Genomic DNA, 22376 nt, shown 5'->3' on the forward strand with positions numbered 1-22376 from the left:
ACCGCTAAAATTTTTCTAACCCTTCACATTTCTTAGGAAGATTATGTAACAAGATACTATACTACTATAAGCAATGGTTTACCAGCAATGAATTAACTCAATTTGAAGAGCGATGGTTTCCGCAACTAGTGTGTTTGTGCTGTAAAAGATTGTTCTTTTTATAGGTAACATTAATTTTTAAGTTGTATGACGTTTACTTAACAACATGTATTCGCCGTAACTCCAGGAGCGGTTGCCTCTTGTGCTATACCGGTTTATTTGGCACAAAACCCTCAGGCATACAAGAGCTGGCATCTAGGCTGGTTTATACTCTCTGAGGGAGCTGAGACATATGTTTCAAAATTGGACACAGGTCTGTAAACTGACCTAGATGACCTTTAAATCAAACGAAAATACTGCATTAAAAAAAATTAAGACTAAAGAGAAAAAGAGAAATGGGATAGCAAGAACTAAGGAGGTCTTCCCAAAGGACTTTCTCGGTCCGCTCCATTCCCGGGAAACTCGCGGTACTCTATCTCCTCCCCGGGGCCAGTCCGCTCACGCCCAGGAAGCCGGTCACCTAGCGCCGAACTTCCCCAGACAGCAGCCTCTGGGTGGTCCCTCGGCCCCGCCCTCTCTCCACCTGAGCGCCCTCTGGACCACGCCTCCTCCGAGCGCCCCGCCCCGCCGCCGTCCGACTCTCGGCGGCGCGAATCGGCGCGCTGACGTCCGACGCTCCAGGTACTTTCCCCGCGGCCGGCCGAGCGAGGCGTGGGGGCGGGGCAGGGCGCGGAGCGCGCATGCGCCGCAGCGCCAGCGCTCTCCCCGGATCGTGCGGGGCCTGAGCCTCTCCGCCGGCGCAGGCTCCGCTCGCGCCAGCTCGCTCCCGCCGCCATGTCCGCCACCGTCGAGCGGGAGTTTGAGGAGTTGGATGCTCAGAATCGCTGGCAGCAGCTATACTTGGTGAGTCGCGGGCTCGCGCAGTAGCCACAGTCCTCACCGAGGACCCGGGCTCGCGCCCGCCGGCTCCCTCCCGCCTCCCCCGCCTCCTGCTCGGGGCGGAAGTGGCGGCGCGCGGGCCGCGTCAGGGCCGCGCCTGCGCCGACCGAGTCTCTGGGGCCTTCTGAAAAAAAGACCTTGGGCGGGCGGGGGTGCTCCTCGTGCGCGCAAGCGCAGAGTTAGTTCTGGAAGGCGGCTCCACAGCGGCGCCTGGTGGCGGGCGAGGACGTATTCCGCCGCCCGGGCGGGGGGGCTACCTGGGAGGTCGGGGGGGTACCCGTGAGACCCGCGGGCTGTCGGAGAGGCCGAGGGGGGCCGAGAGAAGGGCGGTGAGGCCGAGGGGGGCGCGGGCGGGTGGCGGAGATCCAGCTGCACCCTTGCGGTCTTTCGCACGGCCTGGTGGCGGACTCTGCCCGCGGACACCTTTTCGCTGCCCAGGTGTTCTGTGGCTGAGCTGAGGCCGGCCGGCACCCATTTCCGAAGGCACAGCCCGCTCTGGCCGTGCTGTTACGGGTGGCTCCGGGGCCTCTCGAAATGGCAGTGCCTAAACCATAGTGACGGCGGAAGCTCCCGGCGAATCGGCAGTGTTCATGTTTTCAGAGAGCCCAGTGTCTCAGCGCGTGGGTCGGCCTCCACAAACAGCTTCCAGGAACGAGAATATCTGGCTTTGGTTGTGTTAGTTAAGAGAAAGAATAAGGATGTTCTCTTTTAAATCTTCTTTACTGAGGAATACTTAACATACAGTAAAACACAGATTTTTTGTATGGAGTTAAGCGAGTTTTCTGAATGTATACACCTGTGTAAGCATCAGCCAGGTCAAAATGAAGAACCTTTTCATTACCCCGAAGGTGCCGTCCTGCATAGACCCACTGTTTTGATTTCTTACCGCCATGCAATAATCCTGCCTTTTATCGAACTCATATGAGTGGAATCATGTAGTTGAGTTCTTTTGTGACTAGTTTCTTAACATCAACTGGAGAACCTTTCAATTCATAAAGGAATTTATCTCTTTGAAAATGATTTAGTTGCCTGCTCTGTACTGCTTAATTATTAGCATATTGTTTCCAAGATTAAATTGAGTGGTTGGTGAGTTAAATGTTGCTTCTGCTGTTCGGGTCACTATACAGAAAAAGAAAGGAAAAAAAAGGTTTTCCCGTAAATCTGGATGATCCTGGGCTTCTCCCCATTTAAATTCATTTAATTAAAGGACAGTAAAGAATGTTTCTTTGTCATTATGATCAGAATGTAACATTTTTTTCTTGAACACATTAGCAGGAAGTATAATAACATAATTCACGTGAGTACAGAGTATGTTAGAGTACTAACTTTTAAGAACGCTAGTAATGGCTTTACTGATTATAGAATATTTTAAATGCACATTCTAGTAGGAATCTTTATGTGAGAGCCTGCTAGCTGTGTCTTCTCCAGTTACATTTGTTTAAACAGAAGCTACGGTCTCCAAGTTGATAGTGATATATCAAAATACGGATTTGAGAAGAGAAAGGTGAATGCTACAACTTCATCTTAACATTTTGGGTAAGCAGTTTGATTGGGGGGGTGAGGATAGCATTAATATCTTTGAAAATTTAATGAAAACTGTAATCCCTCTCACCAGAAAAATGCACTTTCTTATATCCACTGAAAATTTCACATTCAATTTCAAGGAATTCAGGAAACCCTTCCAGGGACTTATGCCAAGGAATCCTTTAGTAGGTTAGTCAATGCTCTTATTATTTTTTCGTAATGGAAGAAGGAGAGCATTAGTTTGGTCAGTAGAAATCATGCAAAACATACTGGTGTTATAATAAAAGTGGGTCACAAACCAAGAAAGTTAGAAATGGAAAGCAAGTCTAGGAGAAGGTTTTCCTTTGACTCTAGAATATACATTCAGCCATACTACAAATATGTACTGAGCACCAGTGTTGTGCCAGTCCCTGCTCTGGGCCTTTGAGATTGGGCAGAGAATGCAGCAAAGTTCTTCTCTTGAGGAGCTCACAGTTCTAGGACTTGTTCTTTTGATGGCCTCATCGCCATTCCCTATTTTCATTCATTCACTCCTAACACATCTATTATGTACCATTGTTAGACTGAGTCCCAGGTCTCAAGGATCCAGCCTGATGGGAGTAGTAAATGGGTAGGAAGATTGAAACATAAAAGTAAGAAATGCAAAAGCTAGTTTTAAGCACAGGGTGTTATCTGATCACCCAAAGGGGTGCACCGGGGAGTTCTGGTGGTGCTTCCTGCAGGAGGCATGGCCTTACCTAAGTATTGAAGGACAAGTTGGCTTGGTGAGGAGAATAAGGGAGGGGGAAAGAATTAGTGTTCCAGAGAAGGAAGGAATGTGTGTAGAGGCTACCAACAAGTTAGCCTTGTGAGGAGTATGGAATGAAGTTGAGGTGCTGGAGGGATAAGGCTGGAGAGTAAGACAGAGCCTGTTAGGTACCTGTAGATCAGACTACGGAATTTGAGCTAGTTGATAGGACTCATTGAGGAATTGTAAGCCTGGAAGTACCATGCTCATGCTATATTTACTTTTTTAAAAATTTTTAATTTAACTTTATTATTATTTTTTAAAGGTTTTACTTATTTTTTGTCAGAGCGAGCAAGTGCACAAGCAGAGGGAGCATCAGGCAGAGGGAGGAGCAGTCTCCCTGCTGAGCAAGGAGCCCGATGCGGGACTCACTCCCAGGACTCTGGGATCATGACCTGAGCAGACGCTTAACCGACTGAGCCACCCAGGCGTACCTTCACTATATTTACTTTTTAGTAAGATCGTTCTACTAGTTAGTGATTGATGGGGCCATCCCTAGGCAGGTAGTACAGGGAAGTAGTCTGTTGGAAAACACCTGGAGAGGACTGTTGACCTCCTGAACTAAAGCAGTGGCAGGAGGAATGAAGGGGAGATACAGATTTGAAGTGGTAAGGGGATAAGATATGTTTGGTTTCGAAATTGTTCAGTTTGAGATGCCTGTAAGACGTCAAAATAGAAATAGTTTAATATATAAATATGGACTTCAAGGTAGGTCTGAGCTGTGAATAGGATTTTGGAAATCATGAGCACATAGGTGGTGTTTGAAGTCCTAGATATGAATGAGATCATCTAGGGAAAATATGGAGGGTTTGGAAATGCCAACAGCAGAAATCTTTACCACCACCAACAATTAAGGGCATAGGTAAAGAAAGGAGCTTGCAAAAACTGGAGAGGAATAACCATGGAAGTAGGGAGATAATCGATTGTGGGTGTGAAGGGAGTTGATGGCCAGGAGGGCCACATGCAGCAGACGGGACAAATAAAGTCAAAACTGAAAGGGCCCATTGACTTAAGGAGTGGGTGATCAACAGATACCTTTATTTTTTATTTGTTTTTTTTTGTTTTGTTCTTGTTTTTTTAGAGAGGGAGAGAGAGGGAAGGAAGGAGGAGGTGGGCAGAGGGAGGAAGGGAGAGAGAGAACCTTAAGCAAGTTCCGTGTCCAGTGTGAAGAGTGACCTGAGGCTTGATCTCACAACCCTTGAGATTTTGACCTGAGCCAAAATCAAGAGTCGAAGCCTGACCCACTTCAGCCACCCACGTGCCCCTAGACGCCTTTAAAGAGAACAATTTCAGTGGAGTACAGAAGTCAGATGCTGGGCATTGAGAAGAGAAGGTGGGAAGAAGTATAACCAGGTAAGTGTAGACCATTCTATTAGGAAGCCCAACTTGACTGATGGAGTGGGGAAGGTAGCTAAAATGAAGCACAGTTATGTCCCTTCTTACTGAAAACCTTCAGTGGTTTCCCACTTCTCATGATGTAAAGTTCAGATCCTTCTGTGGCTCACAAGACCACATGGTCGGCCTCCCTATATGACTGACTTCCCTCTTGCCACTGGGTTCTATTCCTTGAAATATGTGTCCATTCTTCCCTGAGGGTCTTCATAATTGTAGCTCTCTTTGCCTTACCACAACTTATCCCCCTTTTTTCCCCATTAACTACCTCCTACTCATCCCTGAAGTCTCACTTCCTTGGGGGAGGGGGGCTTCCTGCCCCTCCCCGCAGGATATGATCCCCTGTTACATACTCCGTAGTGTTCCACGACTTCCCCTTTCATAGCATTGTGTTGAATGTACTGCACAGCAGATTATTTAGGGAACACAAATTTGCATTACTGTTACTTGAGTAGGGAAAAAGTGCTTAAGTGGGCTCTCTGCTTTGTCACAAGACTGGGTGATATTTGTGTTAATTTTTTTTGGCAGTGCTAATTGGATTAGGAAAAGAAAAGCTTCGCTCTTGGGCAAACACTGGATACAACTAAACGTTGGACTTGCATAGTGGTGTGAAAACTTTCACTTTACACCTTATTGAAAGTCTTTCAGGAAAGGAAAAATGAATTGATTATTTTGAGTCTGAAACTCTTTGGCCCCTTATTCCGTTTTACCCAGTTTTGAACAGTTGCTTTTACAACGGAGCGTTTGGTAATAGGAGGTTTCTTGGGAATGAATTATGGGGTTAGAGCAGAACAGACTATGAATTTCTCTTCTGCACTATCATCAGAGCTTCATGGTAGCAGTGCCAAGGCCTTGGACAGCATCAGGCACTTACTAGGTACATGAGAAATATTTGTTGAATAATGACTTCTTATCAGAGAAGGCTGAGTTGATATGTTTTCATTGGGTGGGGGGCAGGGAGGATAAGCCTAAAGAGAGGTTGGAAGTTGAAGAAATAGAAGAGATTACTGTTGGTGCCAGCAACCTTGAAAAGCAGGTACTTGATGGGAGCAAAAGCACACAGATGGAAGAACTGGCCTTGAAAGGGCACAGCTGGCAGAAGTGAGATTGCTGGAAAAGTCTAATTTGGCTTGACTGACAAACTAATGACATTAATGTGGTCTCAGGTTAACTGCCTTTTGAGAAATGTTCATGACTGCTTTTTTGCCTTGAGTCACTGCTGATTGCTATCTGAATCAGGCTGGGGCATGAGAAGGGCAGAGAAAAGAATGAAGTTTTGTGAGCTTTCAGGGAAGGGAGTAAAACTGTAGGGAAATGGCAAAAAACCCCCACTAAGCCATGGAATAATGTTTCTAGTAAACGGTGGCTCAGAAAGAATTTGGTTGACTAATCAGTTTAGGAGCCATGAAACTCTTAACTGGTCATTTTTCTTTATTAGAAAGTTGTAGTTCAAATGCTGTCGGAGTAAGAGACACTTGTGAGTTAGCTAAATTTTAGGAGTAGGGCATCAAGGGAAGTCTATTTTTCTACTATTTATAGTGGATAGCCATAGGATAAACCAAAGCTTTCTTATTCTAGAACACTTTCTTTGCAGTGGTTACTGCACATTGTCCTACAATTGTTTAATCTTACGGTTTGGGGTTTCACATGGTTGCATGTGCTCTTGCTATACAGACTCCTTGAATTTCATTGAAAATAGCCTGCTTTCTCACACTTTGGAGTCTTTATATATGTTGGATATATTCTGAGCCTTCCTTATCTGTCTAGGAAACCTCTTCAAGACTAGCCGCTGGTCTCCTTAGGCAAAGTTATGTGATTCCTGAACCCTCTATATTCTTTTATTAGAGTATGAATCACTGCTCCCCTTTTAAAATGTCAGCACCTTGGGGTGCCTGGCTGGCTCAGTTGGTGGAGCATGTGACTCTCCATCTCAGGGTTGTGAGTTCAAACCCCACGTTGGGTGTAGAGATTACTTAAAAATCTTTAAATAGATAACATGTCAGCACCTTGGTTTATTCCAGCCCCCTCATTCACAGCTGAGGAGATGCCTGTCCATCATGAAGTTGGGACTTGCATAAGGTTACCACCATATCCGACAGTGACACAGATGGGACCCAAATTTAGTCTTTATGATTCTTATTTCTATGTTATCCCAATTTGCCAGTGTGACTGCTTATATTGCTTTCTCCTTAAGATCTACTTGAGATTAACGACACCGAGGGAATCATTTAAATTTTTCGTAGCAAGGAGAGAACGGAATGTGTTATGATAGGTTGGGGTCATTTTGGGATTGGAGGCGTTTAAAACAGTATCTGGGATCCATGGATTGAAACTGTATGCTAAATTATGTGTATGTGTGAGTGTATTTGGGTATTTTGTTTCTAGGTGATTCCATAGCTTTTGTTCTTATGTGGATCTCTGTGACTCTTCAATAGGTAAGGACTACCACTTTAAGGGAAAGCAGCCTTGGGAATGGTGCCCAATAGAGAATATATAACTAGAAATTATAACTGAGTTTTGCCTCTTATGTATGTTCTGTAGTTATGATACCTGCCTGCAGTTGTGGAAATCCAGACTGTCACGTTTGTCCTCTAGCCTTTCTAGCTTGCTTTTTTCAATTTCTTGATTGGTTGATTTTTGAGGGAGGGCAGAGGGAGCAGGAGAGAGGCTCTTACGCAGGCTGCATACCCAGCATGGAGCTTGATGGGGATCTCCATCTCACAACTCTGAGATCATGAACTGGTCAAGATTCAGACGCTCAACCAGCTGAACCACCCAGGCGCCCCTCACTTTCTTGATTTTAACTGCAATCTCCAAGAACTCTTTGACTTCTCCCAGATTGCTACTATGCTCATAACCTGTTCCCAGTTAGAGACCTGTTACAGCTCTTGCAGTCTCCTGTTCTCTTGTCGTTCTGTTTCCCTGCTTGATCTCTTAGTGCTCTGTTAAGTCGCTGTTTCTTGGTAAGCTGTTAGGGCTTGTTTATTTTTTTTCATTTTTAAAAAAGATTTTATGTATGTATGTATGAATGAATGAATGAGATAGCATGAGCAGGGAGGAGCAGAGGGAGAGGGAAAGAAGCAGACTCCGTGCTGAGCACAGACCCAGATACGGAGCTTGGTCCCATGACCCTGAGATCATGATCTGAGCCAAAATCAAGAGCTGGACACTCAATCAGCTGAGCCACCCAGGTGCTCTTGTTGGGGCTTGTTTAAACCAACTGGCACCAACTGGCATATTAGAACTTTTATAATACTCTCCATTATTTTGGGAGGCATGCTTAGCTATGCACTGTTTCAGTTTAGCATGTAAAATTAAAACATAGTGGCTGATAACTGAGGAAGAAATATGGCTCAGCAGGATACTTTTAAAAAATATAAATTCTGACTCTGCTATTCTGGGTAGAATACTAATTAATGATGTTGTAGCTTGCCTGGCTGTTGTCTGAAATAGCTGTTAAAAATGAATGTAGTGCTATTTTAAATGTATTTAATGTAGTTCTAATTTAATGTTCTGTTTATGGTATCATAGTAGTAATGTTCAGTTATTTTGGCTTAACAGTGAAATCCTTGCTTTTAAAGATTTTAAACATCGGGGCACCTGGGTGGCTCAGTCAGTTAAGCGTATGCCTCCAGTTGAGGTCATGATCCCAGAGTCCTGGCATAGAGCCACAGTCCGTGTCTCTGCTCAGCAGGGAGTCTGCTTCTCCTTCTCCCTGCCTCTCCCCCCGCCTTTGTCAAATAAATAAATAAAGATCTTAAACATCTTTAAACACCTTTAAAATGAAATCTGTGAACAAGAAGAATGTCTGCATACATAAAATCCTCTAAAATTTAGCATGTGATTTCAAACTGTTGGGGTTGATGACCTCTGGGAAAGAAGTCCTGGTCAAGAAACTGATTTTAGGTTAGACACTTTTATCTGTGGATTTCTGGTACTTTTTCAGTGTGGTATTTTCATGTTTGTTTTAATACTCTTCTTACTCCTTTTGCAACCAATATGTCTGATTTAATGTGCTCTTTGTTCTGTCAGTTTAATTTGGTTTATGTCACTGATCATTTCTAACTTTGTTTCAGACTGCTTTCATTCCTTTGAAGAAATTCTCATACTGAATTATTTTATTGTTTCACTGTATTTGAACAGTTTTATACTCTGAAAGCTGTCATTTCCTCTTTGCAATATCTAGTTGACCCTTGAACAATACAGGGGTAGGGACATAGTCAAAAATCCACATGTAACTTTTGACTCCCTAAAACAGGTATTAATAGCGTACTGTTGACTGGAAGCCTTACAGAAGACATAGTCACCAAATATTTTATATGTTATGTGTATTATATACTGTGTTTTTTTTTTTAAAGATTTTATTTATTTATTCGACAGAGATAGAGACAGCCAGCGAGAGAGGGAACACAAGCAGGGGGAGTGGGAGAGGAAGAAGCAGGCTCATAGCGGAGGAGCCTGATGTGGGGCTCGATCCCAGAACGCTGGGATCACGCCCTGAGCCGAAGGCAGACGCTTAACCGCTGTGCCACCCAGGCGCCCCTATATACTGTGTTTTTATAATATAAGCTAGAGAAAAGAAAATGTTATTAAAATCATAAGGAAGAGAAAATACCCATTTTGTTCAAGGGTGAACTGTACTTAATAGTGCTTCCAGAAATTCTTTAGATGGGTTGGGCTAAGGTTGTATGGCTCCCAGAGTACGTATCACTCTGTTCCTAGTCAGGGGTTGGTATGCTGGGGTCACCTTAGAAAACTGCAGTTACTCCATGACAGTGAGAACCGCTTCTGCAGTCATCTATGTTTTAATCATTGCCTGCTTCCTTTTTTCCCTCCCTCTGTCTGTTGCACCCCTATGAAACAAATATTAGCACACCGTTCTACACCTTGATTTTTTCACTTAATCTGTTATGGGAAATCCTTCCATCTGGATCATTTTAACAGTTTAATAGTATTTGTTAACCATTCACCTGTGGACCTATAGGTTATTTCTAGTCTTTAGCTATTAAAAACAATGTTGCCATGAATAACCTTCCGAAGAAGTTATATCAGTGTACACTTCCGTCAGTGGTATGGGAAAGTGATTGTTTCCTTTGACTTCTATACCCAGTTATAGTAACAACTTTCTGATCTTTATCTGAGAGGTGAAAAATAGTCTTACTGTAGTTACAATTTGCAATTTTGTTGTAATGAGTGAAGTTGAACAGCTTCTCTTTTTAAAAAAAAAGCCATTTGTATTTCCTTTCTCTTTTTGATGTATAAGAGTTCTTTACAGGGGCGCCTGGGTGGCACAGCGGTTGGGCGTCTGCCTTCGGCTCAGGGCGTGATCCCGGCGTTATGGGATCGAGCCCCACATCAGGCTCTTCCGCTATGAGCCTGCTTCTTCCTCTCCCACTCCCCCTGCTTGTGTTCCCTCTCTACCTGGCTGTCTCTATCTCTGTCAAATAAATAAATAAAATCTTTAAAAAAAAAAAAAAGTTCTTTACATATTAAGGAAGTTACCTTTTGACCTTGTTTATGGTATTTTTCATATAGAAAATTTAATTTTTAAGAAATCAGATTTATCAGGCTTCTCTAGTTTTTTGTGCCATGAATTAGAAGACCTTGTCTAGTCTATGATTACAAAAAATTTTCTTCAGTGTTTTCTTATACAATTTTATGGTTTCTTTTTTTTAATGTTTAAATAATTGCTCAACCAGGGCTTTATTCTGATGAAAGGAATGAGGTAGACATCCAATTAATTTTTTTTGTGGTATAATATTATATAAGAAAATGTTCCATTTTAGCCATTTTTAAGTGTACGATTCAATGTCATTGATTCCATTTATAATGTTGTGCAACCATCACCACTGTTTCCAAAACCCTTTCAGCACCCCAAATAGAAACTCTGTACCCATTAAGCAATAACTCTATTTCCCCCTCTCCCTGGTAACTTCTGCTCTACTTTCTGTCTGTGAGTTTGCCTATTCTAGATACCTCATACAAGTGGAACCGTACGATGTTTGTCCCTCTGTGTCTGGCTTATTTCACTTAGCATCATGTTGTCAAGGCTGAGCTATGTGTTGTAGCCTGTTATCAAGTTCATTCCTTTTTATGGCTAATATTTTTTTGTATGTATATACCACATTTTGTTTCTCCATTCATCTGTTAATGGATACTGAGGTTATTTCCACCTTTTCACTACTGTGAATAATGCTGCTGTGAATATTGCTGTGCAGATAGCCACCGGAGTCCTTGTTTTTTAATTCTTTTGGATTTGGACCTAGCAGTGGAGTTGCTGGATAATATAGTAATTCTGTGTTTAAGTTTTTGAGTAACTGCTAAACTTTTCTGTGGTGGCTGCAACATTTTATGTCCCACTAGCAGTGTTTGAGGATTCTAATTTCTTCATATCCTCACAAGCACTTGTTGTTTTCCATTTCTATAGTTATAGTCATGCTAGTAGGTATGAAGTGGTTTAGATTTGCATTTCTGTAATGAATAAGGATGTCGAGTATCTTTTTCCTGCATTTATTGACTAATTGGGTATCTTAGGAGGAATGTCTATTCAAATCCTTCCCCTATTTTTCCTAAAACGACTTTTTTTTAATTTTTTTTTTTTTAAGATTTTATTTATTTGAGAAAGAGGGCGAGCACAGAGGGAGAGGGAGAAGCAGACTCCCTGCTGAGCAGAGAGCCCAGTGTGGCACTTGATCCTAGGACCCTGAGATCATGACCTGAGCCAAAGGCAGACGCTTAACCGACTGAGCCACCCAGGTGCCCAGGACTTCATTTTTTAAAAGTAGTTTTAGGTTCACGGCAAAATTGAGGAGGAGATGCAGAAATTTCTCATATACCTCCTGCCCTCACACATGTATAGCTTTCCACATTATCAAAATCCCCCACTAGGGTGGTATGTTTGTTATAATTGATGAACCTACGTTGGTATATTGTAAATACCCAAAGTCCATAATTTACCTTGGGGTTCCTTTTTGGTGGTGTACATTCTGAGGGTTTGGACAGATGTACACGTAACCATCATTATGGCATCATATATAAAAATTCAGTGTTCTCCCTATTCATCCCTGCCCCCTTCCCTAACCCCAGCAACCATATTGTTCTTTTTACTGTCTACATAGTTTCACCTTTTCCAAAATGTCATATAGTTGGAATCATATAGTAAGTAGCCTTTTCAGATTGGCTTCTTTCACTTAGTAATATGCATTTAAGGTTCCTGCATGTCTTCATGGCTTGATAGTTCATTTCTTTTGAACACTGAATAATATTCCATTGTCTGGATGTAACATTGTTTATCCATTCATCTACTGAAGGACATCTTGGTTGCTTCCTAGTTTTGGCGGTTGTGTGTAAAGCTGCTATGTATCCGGTTTTTGTGTGGACATAAGTTTTCAACTTCTTTGGGTAAATTGCAAGGAGTGCAATAACTGGATCATATGGTAAGAGTATATGTAGTTTTGTAAGGAGCCACTAAACTGTTTTCCAAAGTGGCTGTACCATTTTGTATTCTCAGCAACAATGAATGAGAGTTACTGTGCTTTATATCCTTGTCAGCATTTGGTGTTAGCAGTGTTCCAGATTTTGGCCATTCTAATGTGTGTCTGCATATTTTTACATTGTTTGTCCTTTTGTTGTTGAACTGTAGGAATTCTTTGTATATTGTGGTTATTAATCCCTTGTCAGGTATATGATATGCAAATATTATTTCCCAATCTCTGTGTTTCCTTTTCACTGTATAGTGTCATTTGATGAACAAAAGTTTTTAATTTTGATGAAGTCCAGTGTATTTTTTGTCACCTGTGTTTTTGGTGTCATAATTTAAGAATCCATTACCAAATCCAAGATCATGATGATTTTCAGTCCCTGTGCTTTCTTCTAAAAATTTTATAGCTTTAGCTCTTAAATTTGGTCTTTGATCAATTTTAGTTAATTTTTGTCTGGTAAAAGTCATCTTTATTTTTTTGAATGTGGGTATCCAGTTTTCCCAGCACCATTTGTTGAAAGACTTTGCACGTTGAATGAAGTTGCTTTTTTGTTGAAAATCAAATGACCATAGATCTGAGTTTATTTCTGAACATTGTATCCTATTCCATTGATCTCTGTGACTGTTTCTATGCCATACCACACTGATACAATTACTATAGCTTTACAGTAAGTTTTGTAATTGTAAGTGTGAGTCCTCCAACTTTTTTATTCTTTTTCAAGATTGTTTCGGCTATTCAGGGTCCTGTGAAATTCCATATAAATATTGCGATGAGGTTTTCCATTTCCGCAAAAATTGTCACTGGAATTTTGGTAGAGGTTACATTGAATCAGTGTATCACTTTAGGTAGTTTTGTATTCTTAGTATTTAAATCTCCAATTCATGAATACAGGATTTCTTTGTATTTATTTAGGTTGTCTTTAATTTCATCTGTGTTTTGTAGTTTTCAGTGTACAGATCTTTCACCTTTTTGGTTAAGTTTATTCTGAAGTATTCTTTATGATTCTCTTGTAAATGGGGTTGTTTTCTTAATTTCCTTCTTTGGGTTCATTGCGAGTGTATAGAAATACTGATTTTTGTGTTTGCAGCTTTGCTGAATTTGTTTATTAGCTCTAACAGGTTTTTTTTGTGGGGGTGGATTCTTTAGGATTTTCTACCTATAAGGTCATGTCATTTGTGAATAAAGATAGGTTAACAACTTCCTTTCCAGTTTGAATGCCTGTTTATTTATTATAGCCCAGTTGCTCTGGCTAGAATTTCAGTACTGTGTTGAGTAGAAGTAAAAGTGTGGGGTGCCTGGCTGGCTCATTTGGTAGAGCGGGAGATTTTTGTTCTTGCGGTTGTGAGTTTGAGCCCCAGGTTGGGTGTGGAGATTACTTAAAAATAAACTCTTTAAAATAAATAAATAAAATCTTGGGGGGAAAAAAAAGAAGTGGTGAAATTAGGAATCCTTGTCGTGTTCCTGACCAGTTTTTTTCCCCTAAATAACTGTCTGCTTTTATTATACTGTTTGCTGAGTATCCCATCCGTCTTTCCTCCCTCTTCCCGCCATTTAGAGTACCATCTATATAATTTGCAGAGTTCCGATACATGTATTGGGCGAATGAAACATGAATAAATGCCTGTATAATTTCATCTCTATGCTTCTTCATCCTCATTTCTTGCATTTTCCTCTCTTGTGCACCACGGGTTTTGTGCTGCTTATACTTCTTGCAAGACATCAGTTATTCATTCTTTCATTTATTTATTTTTTTTTATTTGTTTATTTTCATGTACTTTCACATCTTAATGACTTTGCACAAGCTGTTTTGTCTGCTTAGACCTGTCATTCTCTATTTGTTTTGGGGGGCATACTCCTGGTCGTTCTTTTTTTTTTTTTTTTTTAAGATTTTTTTTTTTAAAGATTTTATTTATTTATTCGACAGAGATAGAGACAGCTAGCGAGAGAGGGAACACAAGCAGGGGGAGTGGGAGAGGAAGAAGCAGGCTCATAGCGGAGGAGCCTGATGTGGGGCTCGATCCCATAACGCCGGATCACACCCTGAGCCGAAGGCAGATGCTTAACCGCTGTGCCACCCAGGCGCCCCTAAGATTTTCTTTTAAGTAACCTCTATACCCAGTGTGGGGCTGAAACTTTAAATCCTGAGATCAAGAGTCGCAAGCTCCACCAACTGAGCCAGCTGGGCACCCCTCCTGGTCACTTTTTAAGTCTATTCGTGCACAATGCTCTTAACTTTCCCAGGTGAAAGTAAATCCACTTCCGTGTCTATTTTATATTTGTGTGTGTGTGTGTATTTATTTATTTGAGATTTTATTTATTTATTTGATAGAGTGCACAAGCAGGGGGAGCAGGAGAGGGAGAAGCAGGCTCTATGCTGAGCAGGAATGTGGGGTTCCATACCAGGTCCCTGAGATCATGACTTGAGCCAAAGGTAGATGCTTAACCATCTGAGCCATGCATGCGCCCCTCTGTGTTTATTTTAAATGTGAGCGTACTTTTCTTATGGCACTTATGATAGTCTCAAGGAAAATTCTGAGGTCTGATTACCAAAAAAGAGAAGGTCGTTAGATACAGTTGTATAAATAGCAGTAAACATTGACAACAAGAGTAATGATAGATCATGAGAAATGGATATAACTTTTCAGGTCCTTAGTCCCATGCAATAGAGGCTTTTTTGTTGTTCTTATTTATCACCGAAATGACCAAAATGCAGTGATAAAAAAAAATCTACATTATTATTTGGCACTAGAGAAGGGTCTTACCCATATATTTGAGACTTAGAGGACTTTTTTTTGCAGTTTTATTGAGAAATGATTGATACATGTCACTGTATACATTTAAGGCATACAGCATGATGGTTTGATTTATATGTATTATAAAATGATTACCACATAGGTCCTGCTAACATCCATCTTCTCATACAAATAGAATAGGAAGAAGACAGGAAGGAAAACGATTTTCTCCTTGTGATGAGAACTTTTAGGATTGAATCTGAGTAACTTTTCTCTGTATCACACAGTAGTGTTAAGCTATAGCCATCATGTTGTACATTACCTCCGTATACTTATTTATCTTATAACTGAAAATTTTGTCTTTTGACCAGCATCCTCCAATTCCAAAACTTAGGGGATTTTGATATTAAATAGTGTGAGCATCCACAAAAGCTTGGGTAAGAGTTGATGCCTGCACTTCCTGTGAGAATGAACAAACAAATGTTAGGCATATGGAAAATTCAGCACTTCAAGAAAGTGAGACTAGTTGGGTCATTTAGAGCACGTGAAATAGTGTAAGAAATAGGGAAAACTGGAATTCAGATTCCCAAAACAAGATCAGGTTATGAAAATAAACCGAGAACAGGAAAGAGTTCTTAAACTTATAAAACATAATTGTTAAAAAAATTTAAGACTCACTCGCAAAATAATGCAGAATACCAAGTTAGTGTGAGAAAAATCTCTGAATTCAGGGAAAAGATACTTAAGGTGAAATTTATGAGATTATATTTAAAACACGTAAATGTCTCAAATCTCTGTGTTACATGGTTCTGAGAGAGAGAACAGAGGACCCTGAGATGAAGCAGTGACCAAAGAAATAATGGAAGAGTGTCTCTGAGCTGAAGAAAGCCTTGAGTTTCAATATTAAAGGGGACCACAAAGTCTTCACCAAGAGTATATTAAAAAACATAAAAACCTAGGTGTGTCTTGATGAATTTTCTAAGTATTCAGGATAAAAGAAAAAACCCTGTAAGGTAGAAAAACAAGTTACGTTTAGAGAAGAACCAGTCAGATTTGCATCAGACTTACGCACTCTGACATCGGATGCCGGAAGAGAATGGAGAAATGTCACTCAAGAGCTGAGAGAAATGAAGTAGTTATAGAATCAAGGTTTGGGCAGTGAAGCCAAGTAAAATCTAGAGTTAACGCTAAATAATTATTGTTGTAAACCTTACTGCAAATGATAAGAAATTAATTTTGAAATAATTGAGAATGTAAAAAATAGGGATCCGGAGTTCTAGATTATTTCAAGAAAATATGGGGGATTGGGCTGTAGGAAGAGGGTAGTGAAACCTATGATAATTGTGCCATAGATTTTGCAGTAGGGATTTTTTTTTTAAAAGATTTTATTTATTTATTTATTTGAGAGACAGAGGGGGAGAGAGCACAGAGGGACCCAGGACCCTGAGATCATGATCTGAGCTGAAGGCAGACAGTTAACCAGCTGAGCCACCCATGCTCTCCTCCCAGTAGAGATTTATTGATAGATGCTTTCACATTAGCAGAAAAATACAAGTTCAGACATGCTTTTACAAAATTTAAGACTAATCCCCCGTAGAATAGGAATGGTACTTTTACTTCTAAATTACTAGAGGGAAAGAGGAACAAATAAAACTTGATTAATACAGAAAAAACGGGGGGAAAAGGAAATAAGGAAGCATAACATATAGAAAACAGCAGCCGTTACGAATCATTTTTGGGTAAAAGAAGAAATCAGTATGCCATTAGAAACCTAGAAAATAATGGCATGACACTCTTCTAAACTTAACAGGATTTGACCGGTCTTTAAAGCAAGGAGGAAAGAAAAGGGTATTAATGGGCTAAGCATTTCATCCAAGCTAGAAAAACAATAAAATGAAATAAAGTTTTAAAAGGACAGATACAAAGGAAAGGTAAAAATAAATGAGTTAGCATCTTCTCTTCCCCTTCCAAGTAGGCAATTTAATTTTACCTATGATTATAGCCCTAAAATTCTAATGTGTCATCGACAGATATTATCTAGAGATACAGAACACCATTCCCAAATTTATTCTGGAACTATAAAGATGGTCAGCACAAGGGAGTGTAATACTGTGTAATTCATCCTCGTTGATTAAAGGAGGAAAAAAGTGGTCATATTGAGATCAGTTGAAATAACAAAATTTTTAAAAATACTTAAGAATAAACTTAAGAAATGTGTTGGGTTTGGGCATCTGGGTGGCTCAGTCAGTTAAGCGTCTGACTCTTGATTTCATCTCAGGTCATAATCTCAGGGTTGTGAGTGAGATCAAGCCCTGCATCAGGCTCCATGCTAAGCATAGAGCCTGCTTAAGATTATCTCCCTCCCTCATCCCTCTGCCCCTACCTCCGCTCTGTGTTCACTGTCTCTTTCTCAAATAAATAGTCTTTGAAAACAATAAATAAATATTTTGCATTTTTAAAAATAAGTTACCAGTTATTTTGAAATTTTACTTTTAAAAGTATGCCAGATAAAGCAAGATGAATGAAATCTTAGCCTGTTAGAGTTAACAAAATTATAAAGGAAATTTTCAGTCCATTTAGGAGACTAACATTTTTATGGGCGCATCCACTTGAAACTAAATATTTTAAAATATGTAACTTAAATCATTCATAAAGACATGTAGCAGAAAATTTCTTCCTATTTCAGTTCTAGTAACTATAGGCACTATAATGAATTTTTTTCCCCGAAGAGTTTGTAATTTAGACTTTACTTAGATTAATAGGTTTATAGTTTCTCTTAGAAGAAATGAAGAGATAAAATATCAAACCCTGCTTGGTCCAGAATTTCTTATTAATCTTACAAAACGTGTGCGTATATGTGTTTGGTGCACAATGATGGTTTATTAAAGCACGGAGACAGGACCCGCGGGCAGAAAGAGCTGCTGCACCGGGGTTGTGAGGGGTGCCTGATTATATACTTTGGGGTTGAGGGAGGTAAGGAAAAAGGGAGATTTCAAAAGAACTTTCATATCCTAAAGAGGACCTTTAAGTTAAGGTGGTTTTCTCCTCTAGCAGGGCATTAAGATAGTTGGAAGATTCTGGGAAGAATGTCACACATGTCCCACCCAGGGGGGGTGGTTGCAGGGTCAAAATGAATAGTTTTTAAAACCATTTTTTCCCTTTTTGTTCAAGACTTGTTACTGTCTTATATCCAAGAAAACAAACTTTTTATTGAGCTGAATGGTTTGTAAAAGCTTGACATTCAATTTCTGTCAAAATAAGAGCCAGAGTAATACAGTCAGTGATATCGTAATAGCAATGTAAAGGGACCGATGGTAGCTATGCTTATGGCGAACATAGCGTGATGTATACTTGTCCAGTCACTAAGCTATACATCTGAAACTAATGTAACATTGTGTGTCGACTGTGCTAAAAAAAATAAGAGCCATAGTTTGCTCTTCATTGCCGTGAATGGCATTTAAGGGTGTATGTCCGGGATAGGCGTGGCTGTTTATGAAGTGAAGAGTACTTAGATGATTAACGAGCAAGTGCCTTACTCCATATCAGGCTAGCCTTACTTGAGCATTGGCAAATTAGAGTCTGTTAGCAGAGTCAGTTTAACTCCTCACTCAAACCAAATGTCAAAGTAAATATCAAGAGATTAAATGTTATGCGTATAAAAATATTAGGTGAAATAATAAGAGAAAGTCGGTGTGTTGAAAGTAAATATCTTCAGAATTTAAAGTTTAGAATCTTCTGCCTGGATATAAGTTATAAGGCCATTGGTTGAAGTGGATTATTTTATGTTCCCGAAATTAGGCTTCTTTGGAAAAGGAGATGATGGGTAATCTTAATACAGTCAACCACACACACACACACACACACACACACACACACACACATGTAAATTACAAATATGCTGAGGAGCTAAATGAATTTTTCTCCCAAATAGCAAATAGTGGCTCCGTTCCACTTATTGATTTTGTTATTTCTTTGTTTCTGTCCTGTATTATCATTCCAGGAGACTCTCTGAGTTTATGCTACTGCTGAGATGGTACGAGGGCCCGACTTTTAAACGGCTACATTATACTCAGTTGGATGGACCACTGTTTTTTCAACCAATCTTTCCCCTGTCATTGGACATTCAGGTTATTTCTAGCTTTTCAACATTATAAATAACTCCATGAAAGCGATCTTTGTTACATGAGTTACCCACATTCTGGATTATTGCCACTAAAAGAGAAATAACTAGGGAGCCAATTAGTCCTAGCCTTTTTTGAGCAAAAATCACAAAATAAATTGGATTTTTTAAAATTTTTGATTAAATTACTCTTTAAAACAAGATCTCATTTAAATTAGCTTTAATTAGGTAAGAGTTGGTATCAGATTAGAACAGTGGTTTTCGTTTCTTTTTTTTTAAGATTTTATTTATTTATATTCATGAGAGACAGAGAGAGAGGCAGAGGGAGAAGTAGGCTCCCCCCGCCCCAGCAGGGAGCCAGGTGCAGGAGTCGATCCCAGGACTCTGGGATGATGACCTGAGCCGATCTCAGACGCTTAACCAGCTGAGCCACCCAGGAGCCCAGAACAGTGGTTTTCAACTGGATATCGGTGGCTTATATTTGTGGTGGGGTTTTTTGTCCATGGAAATTTGGCAGTGTCTGAAGAGGTTTGTCACAGCTGGAAGAAGGGGTGCTACGACGTGACGTCTAATGAGTAGAGGCCAGTGTTCACTGTTGCGACACATCGTACAGTGCACAAGACAGTCCCCATAACAGAGAATCATCCAGCCCCAAATCTCAGTAGTGCCGAGTTTGAGAAACCTTGGGTTTGCAGGTTTTGCTGCTGACAGGAGACATTCTTGTAGTCTTTCGGGCTACTGTTTATGGGTTTTCTTTGCTCTAGGAGGGGAATGTTTTAGCATCAAACACCAGTAGAGGCTGATTTTGCCAAATACAATGCAGACCTAGTAAATTCAACACCTATCTTCCCATTCCTGTTTTGAGAAACACCATGTGTTTTATTGTTTATACAAAGTACGTAATAAAATTATTTATTTTTGTGTACTAGGTATTCTTGAAAATGACTCTTTTGGTGTCGGACCTAGTTACTGTTGAGATTTGGCCATACTGTGTGTACTAGAGATCTGCATTTAGCTGCGTGAGGAAGAAAATCAGGCAGTAGCTGACTTAACAGAGGCTTATTTTTCTGCTGCAGTGACAGTTCTGGAGAAAGGAGTCCAGAGTTGTTACTATGGCTCCCTGATGTCCTCAGTGACCTGGTTTCCTCTATTTCTGCTTAGCCTTCCTTAGAATGTGCTTTTTTAACCTTGTTGGCACAGGGTGTCTCCTCCCCATTCCCACCCCTTACCCCCAACATCAAAACTTGTTCCCAGGGCAGGCAGAAGTGAGGACAATCAGCAAAGCCAGCCCTTTGGATACAAGCTTTCCTGCAGTCCAATCCAGTGATTTCTGCTTGTTCTCATTAGCTGGAACTATGTCTCATGACTGTCATTACCTGTATGGGAGGCTGGGAAATACAGGATTTTAGTTGGATTAACTGTAAATTAGAAAGTAAAAATTAGAAACTTTGAGTAAGAAAGAATGGATATTGGGATGGGCAACTAGTATGTACCTCTGGAGCTGCTTTTTAAAGTATCGGGGGGTTCTGTGTTGACTCTAGTATGGCACGGTGAAGGAAAAAAGGTGTCGGGGCTTCTGGTCTTCCTAAATGCCCTGAAATTAAAGAAACATAAAGAGGAGCAAACATTAGAAATTTGAGAGCATGGACTCTTACAGAGCTATGTGGGTTGTTTTTGAATTAACTGAGAAAATAGAACGTATTTCTTATGAATGTATTTCTTAATCCTGAGAACTTGGCTGTTTTATGGTGTTTTGGAAATTAAAATCTCTTCACTACCCCATACTTGATGCTCAACCGCCCCCTTTTTTTTTTTACAACATCAGTAATGACTTGTTATAGTGTACACAAATGACTGTTTCTGTAAGCTAAAAATGGGAATCAGCAGCTGAGAGATGGACTTAAGTGTGGAAAATAGGTGTATATGTGTAACACAAGCATTAAAGAAGGGCTAGTGTAATATAAGAACCCTCTTTGCCCATTAAAAAATTGTTTTTAATTGGAATTTTTTATATAATCTGGATAGCAATCCCTTGTCAGCTATATGATTTGCAACTATTTAAATATCTCCCATTCTGTGGGTTGCAACAACTTTTCAGTGTGATTTTTAAAACTATGTAGCATTAAGATTGATATTATACTAGTATTTATTAGTATTTTAGCTAGTTTATTTTAAAGTAATATATGAATATATGGTTTGAAATCCCAAGAGCACAAAAAGTGTCCAATTAAAAGGAGTTAAAAGGGCCGGTTACTTTGGAAAGCAGTTGGGGGGAGGGCAAGGTAGGGGAAAGCCTTTAGCTATATCTGATACGTGGAGGTTTGTTTTTGTTTTTGTTTTTTTAGTTATATAAGTTTCAGGTGTACAGCTTTATAATTTGATATCTGTATACACGACAAAGTGATCACCACCACAAGACTAGTTACCGTCCATCGCCATGCAGTTGGCATTCTTCACCCATTTCATCCACCCTCCAAACCCCCTTCCCCATAGGTAACCACTAGTTTGTTTTCTATATCTGTGAGTTTGTTTTTATTTTGTTTGTTGTTTTGGATTTCACATATGAGTGAATCATGCAGTATTTGTCGTTCTGCTGTGATTTATTTCATTTGGCATACCTCAAGGTCCACCCATGCTGTAACAGATGGCAAGGTTTCATTCTTGTTCGTGGCTGAGTAGTAGTCCATTGTTTTGTGTGTGTGTGTGTGTGTGTGTGTGTGTGTGTGAATTACATCTTTATCCTTTCATCTATAAATGGACACTTAAGTTGTTCCCACATTTTGGCTGTTATAAATAATGCTGCAATGATGTGTTTTCTTTCTTTCCTAAAAAAAAAGAGATTTGGGGGCACCTGGGTGGCTCACTTGGTTGAGCATCTGACTCTTGATTTCTGCTCAGGTCATGATCTCAGGGTCGTGGGATTGAGCCCCATGAAGGCTCCATGGTTAATGTGTAATCTGTTTGAGGATTCTCTCCCTCTCCCCCTTGCCTCGCTTGTGCATGCACACTGTCTCTCTAAAGTAAATAGATTTTAAAAAATTAAAAATTTGAGGGGTGCCTGGGTGGCACAGCGGTTAAGCGTCTGCCTTCGGCTCAGGGCGTGATCCTGGCGTTCTGGGATCGAGCCCCACATCAGGCTCCTCCCCTATGAGCCTGCTTCTTCCTCTCCCACTCCCCCTGCTTGTGTTCCCTCTCTCGCTGGCTGTCTCTATCTCTGTCAAATAAATAAATAAAAATCTTTAAAATTAAAAAAAAAAATTAAAAATTTGAAGGAGATATTCAAAAGTGGCAGTAAGTGTTTAATCTCACTTATGGTAACACGAGTGTGATATTATCTATGTTTTTCTGTGTGAAGTATTTCA

General features: G+C 40.3%; 1 protein-coding gene across 5 annotated transcripts in view; it reads left to right on the forward strand.

The window, feature by feature from the left end:
• The first annotated feature begins 755 nt into the window (after positions 1-755).
• Positions 756-22376, forward strand: part of PTPN2 (protein tyrosine phosphatase non-receptor type 2) — an 83047-nt gene continuing 61426 nt past the window's right edge. For all 5 annotated transcript variants that reach the window (XM_057305884.1, XM_026486256.4, XM_048221606.2 and 2 more), the window contains exon 1: positions 756-942. In XM_057305884.1, coding sequence (XP_057161867.1) covers positions 874-942 — 69 coding nt within the window. In that variant the 5' untranslated portion in view covers positions 756-873. The remainder of the gene's footprint in view (positions 943-22376) is intronic.

Source organism: Ursus arctos, unplaced genomic scaffold (assembly GCF_023065955.2).
Source record: "Ursus arctos isolate Adak ecotype North America unplaced genomic scaffold, UrsArc2.0 scaffold_34, whole genome shotgun sequence".
Lineage (NCBI taxonomy): Eukaryota > Metazoa > Chordata > Mammalia > Carnivora > Ursidae > Ursus > Ursus arctos.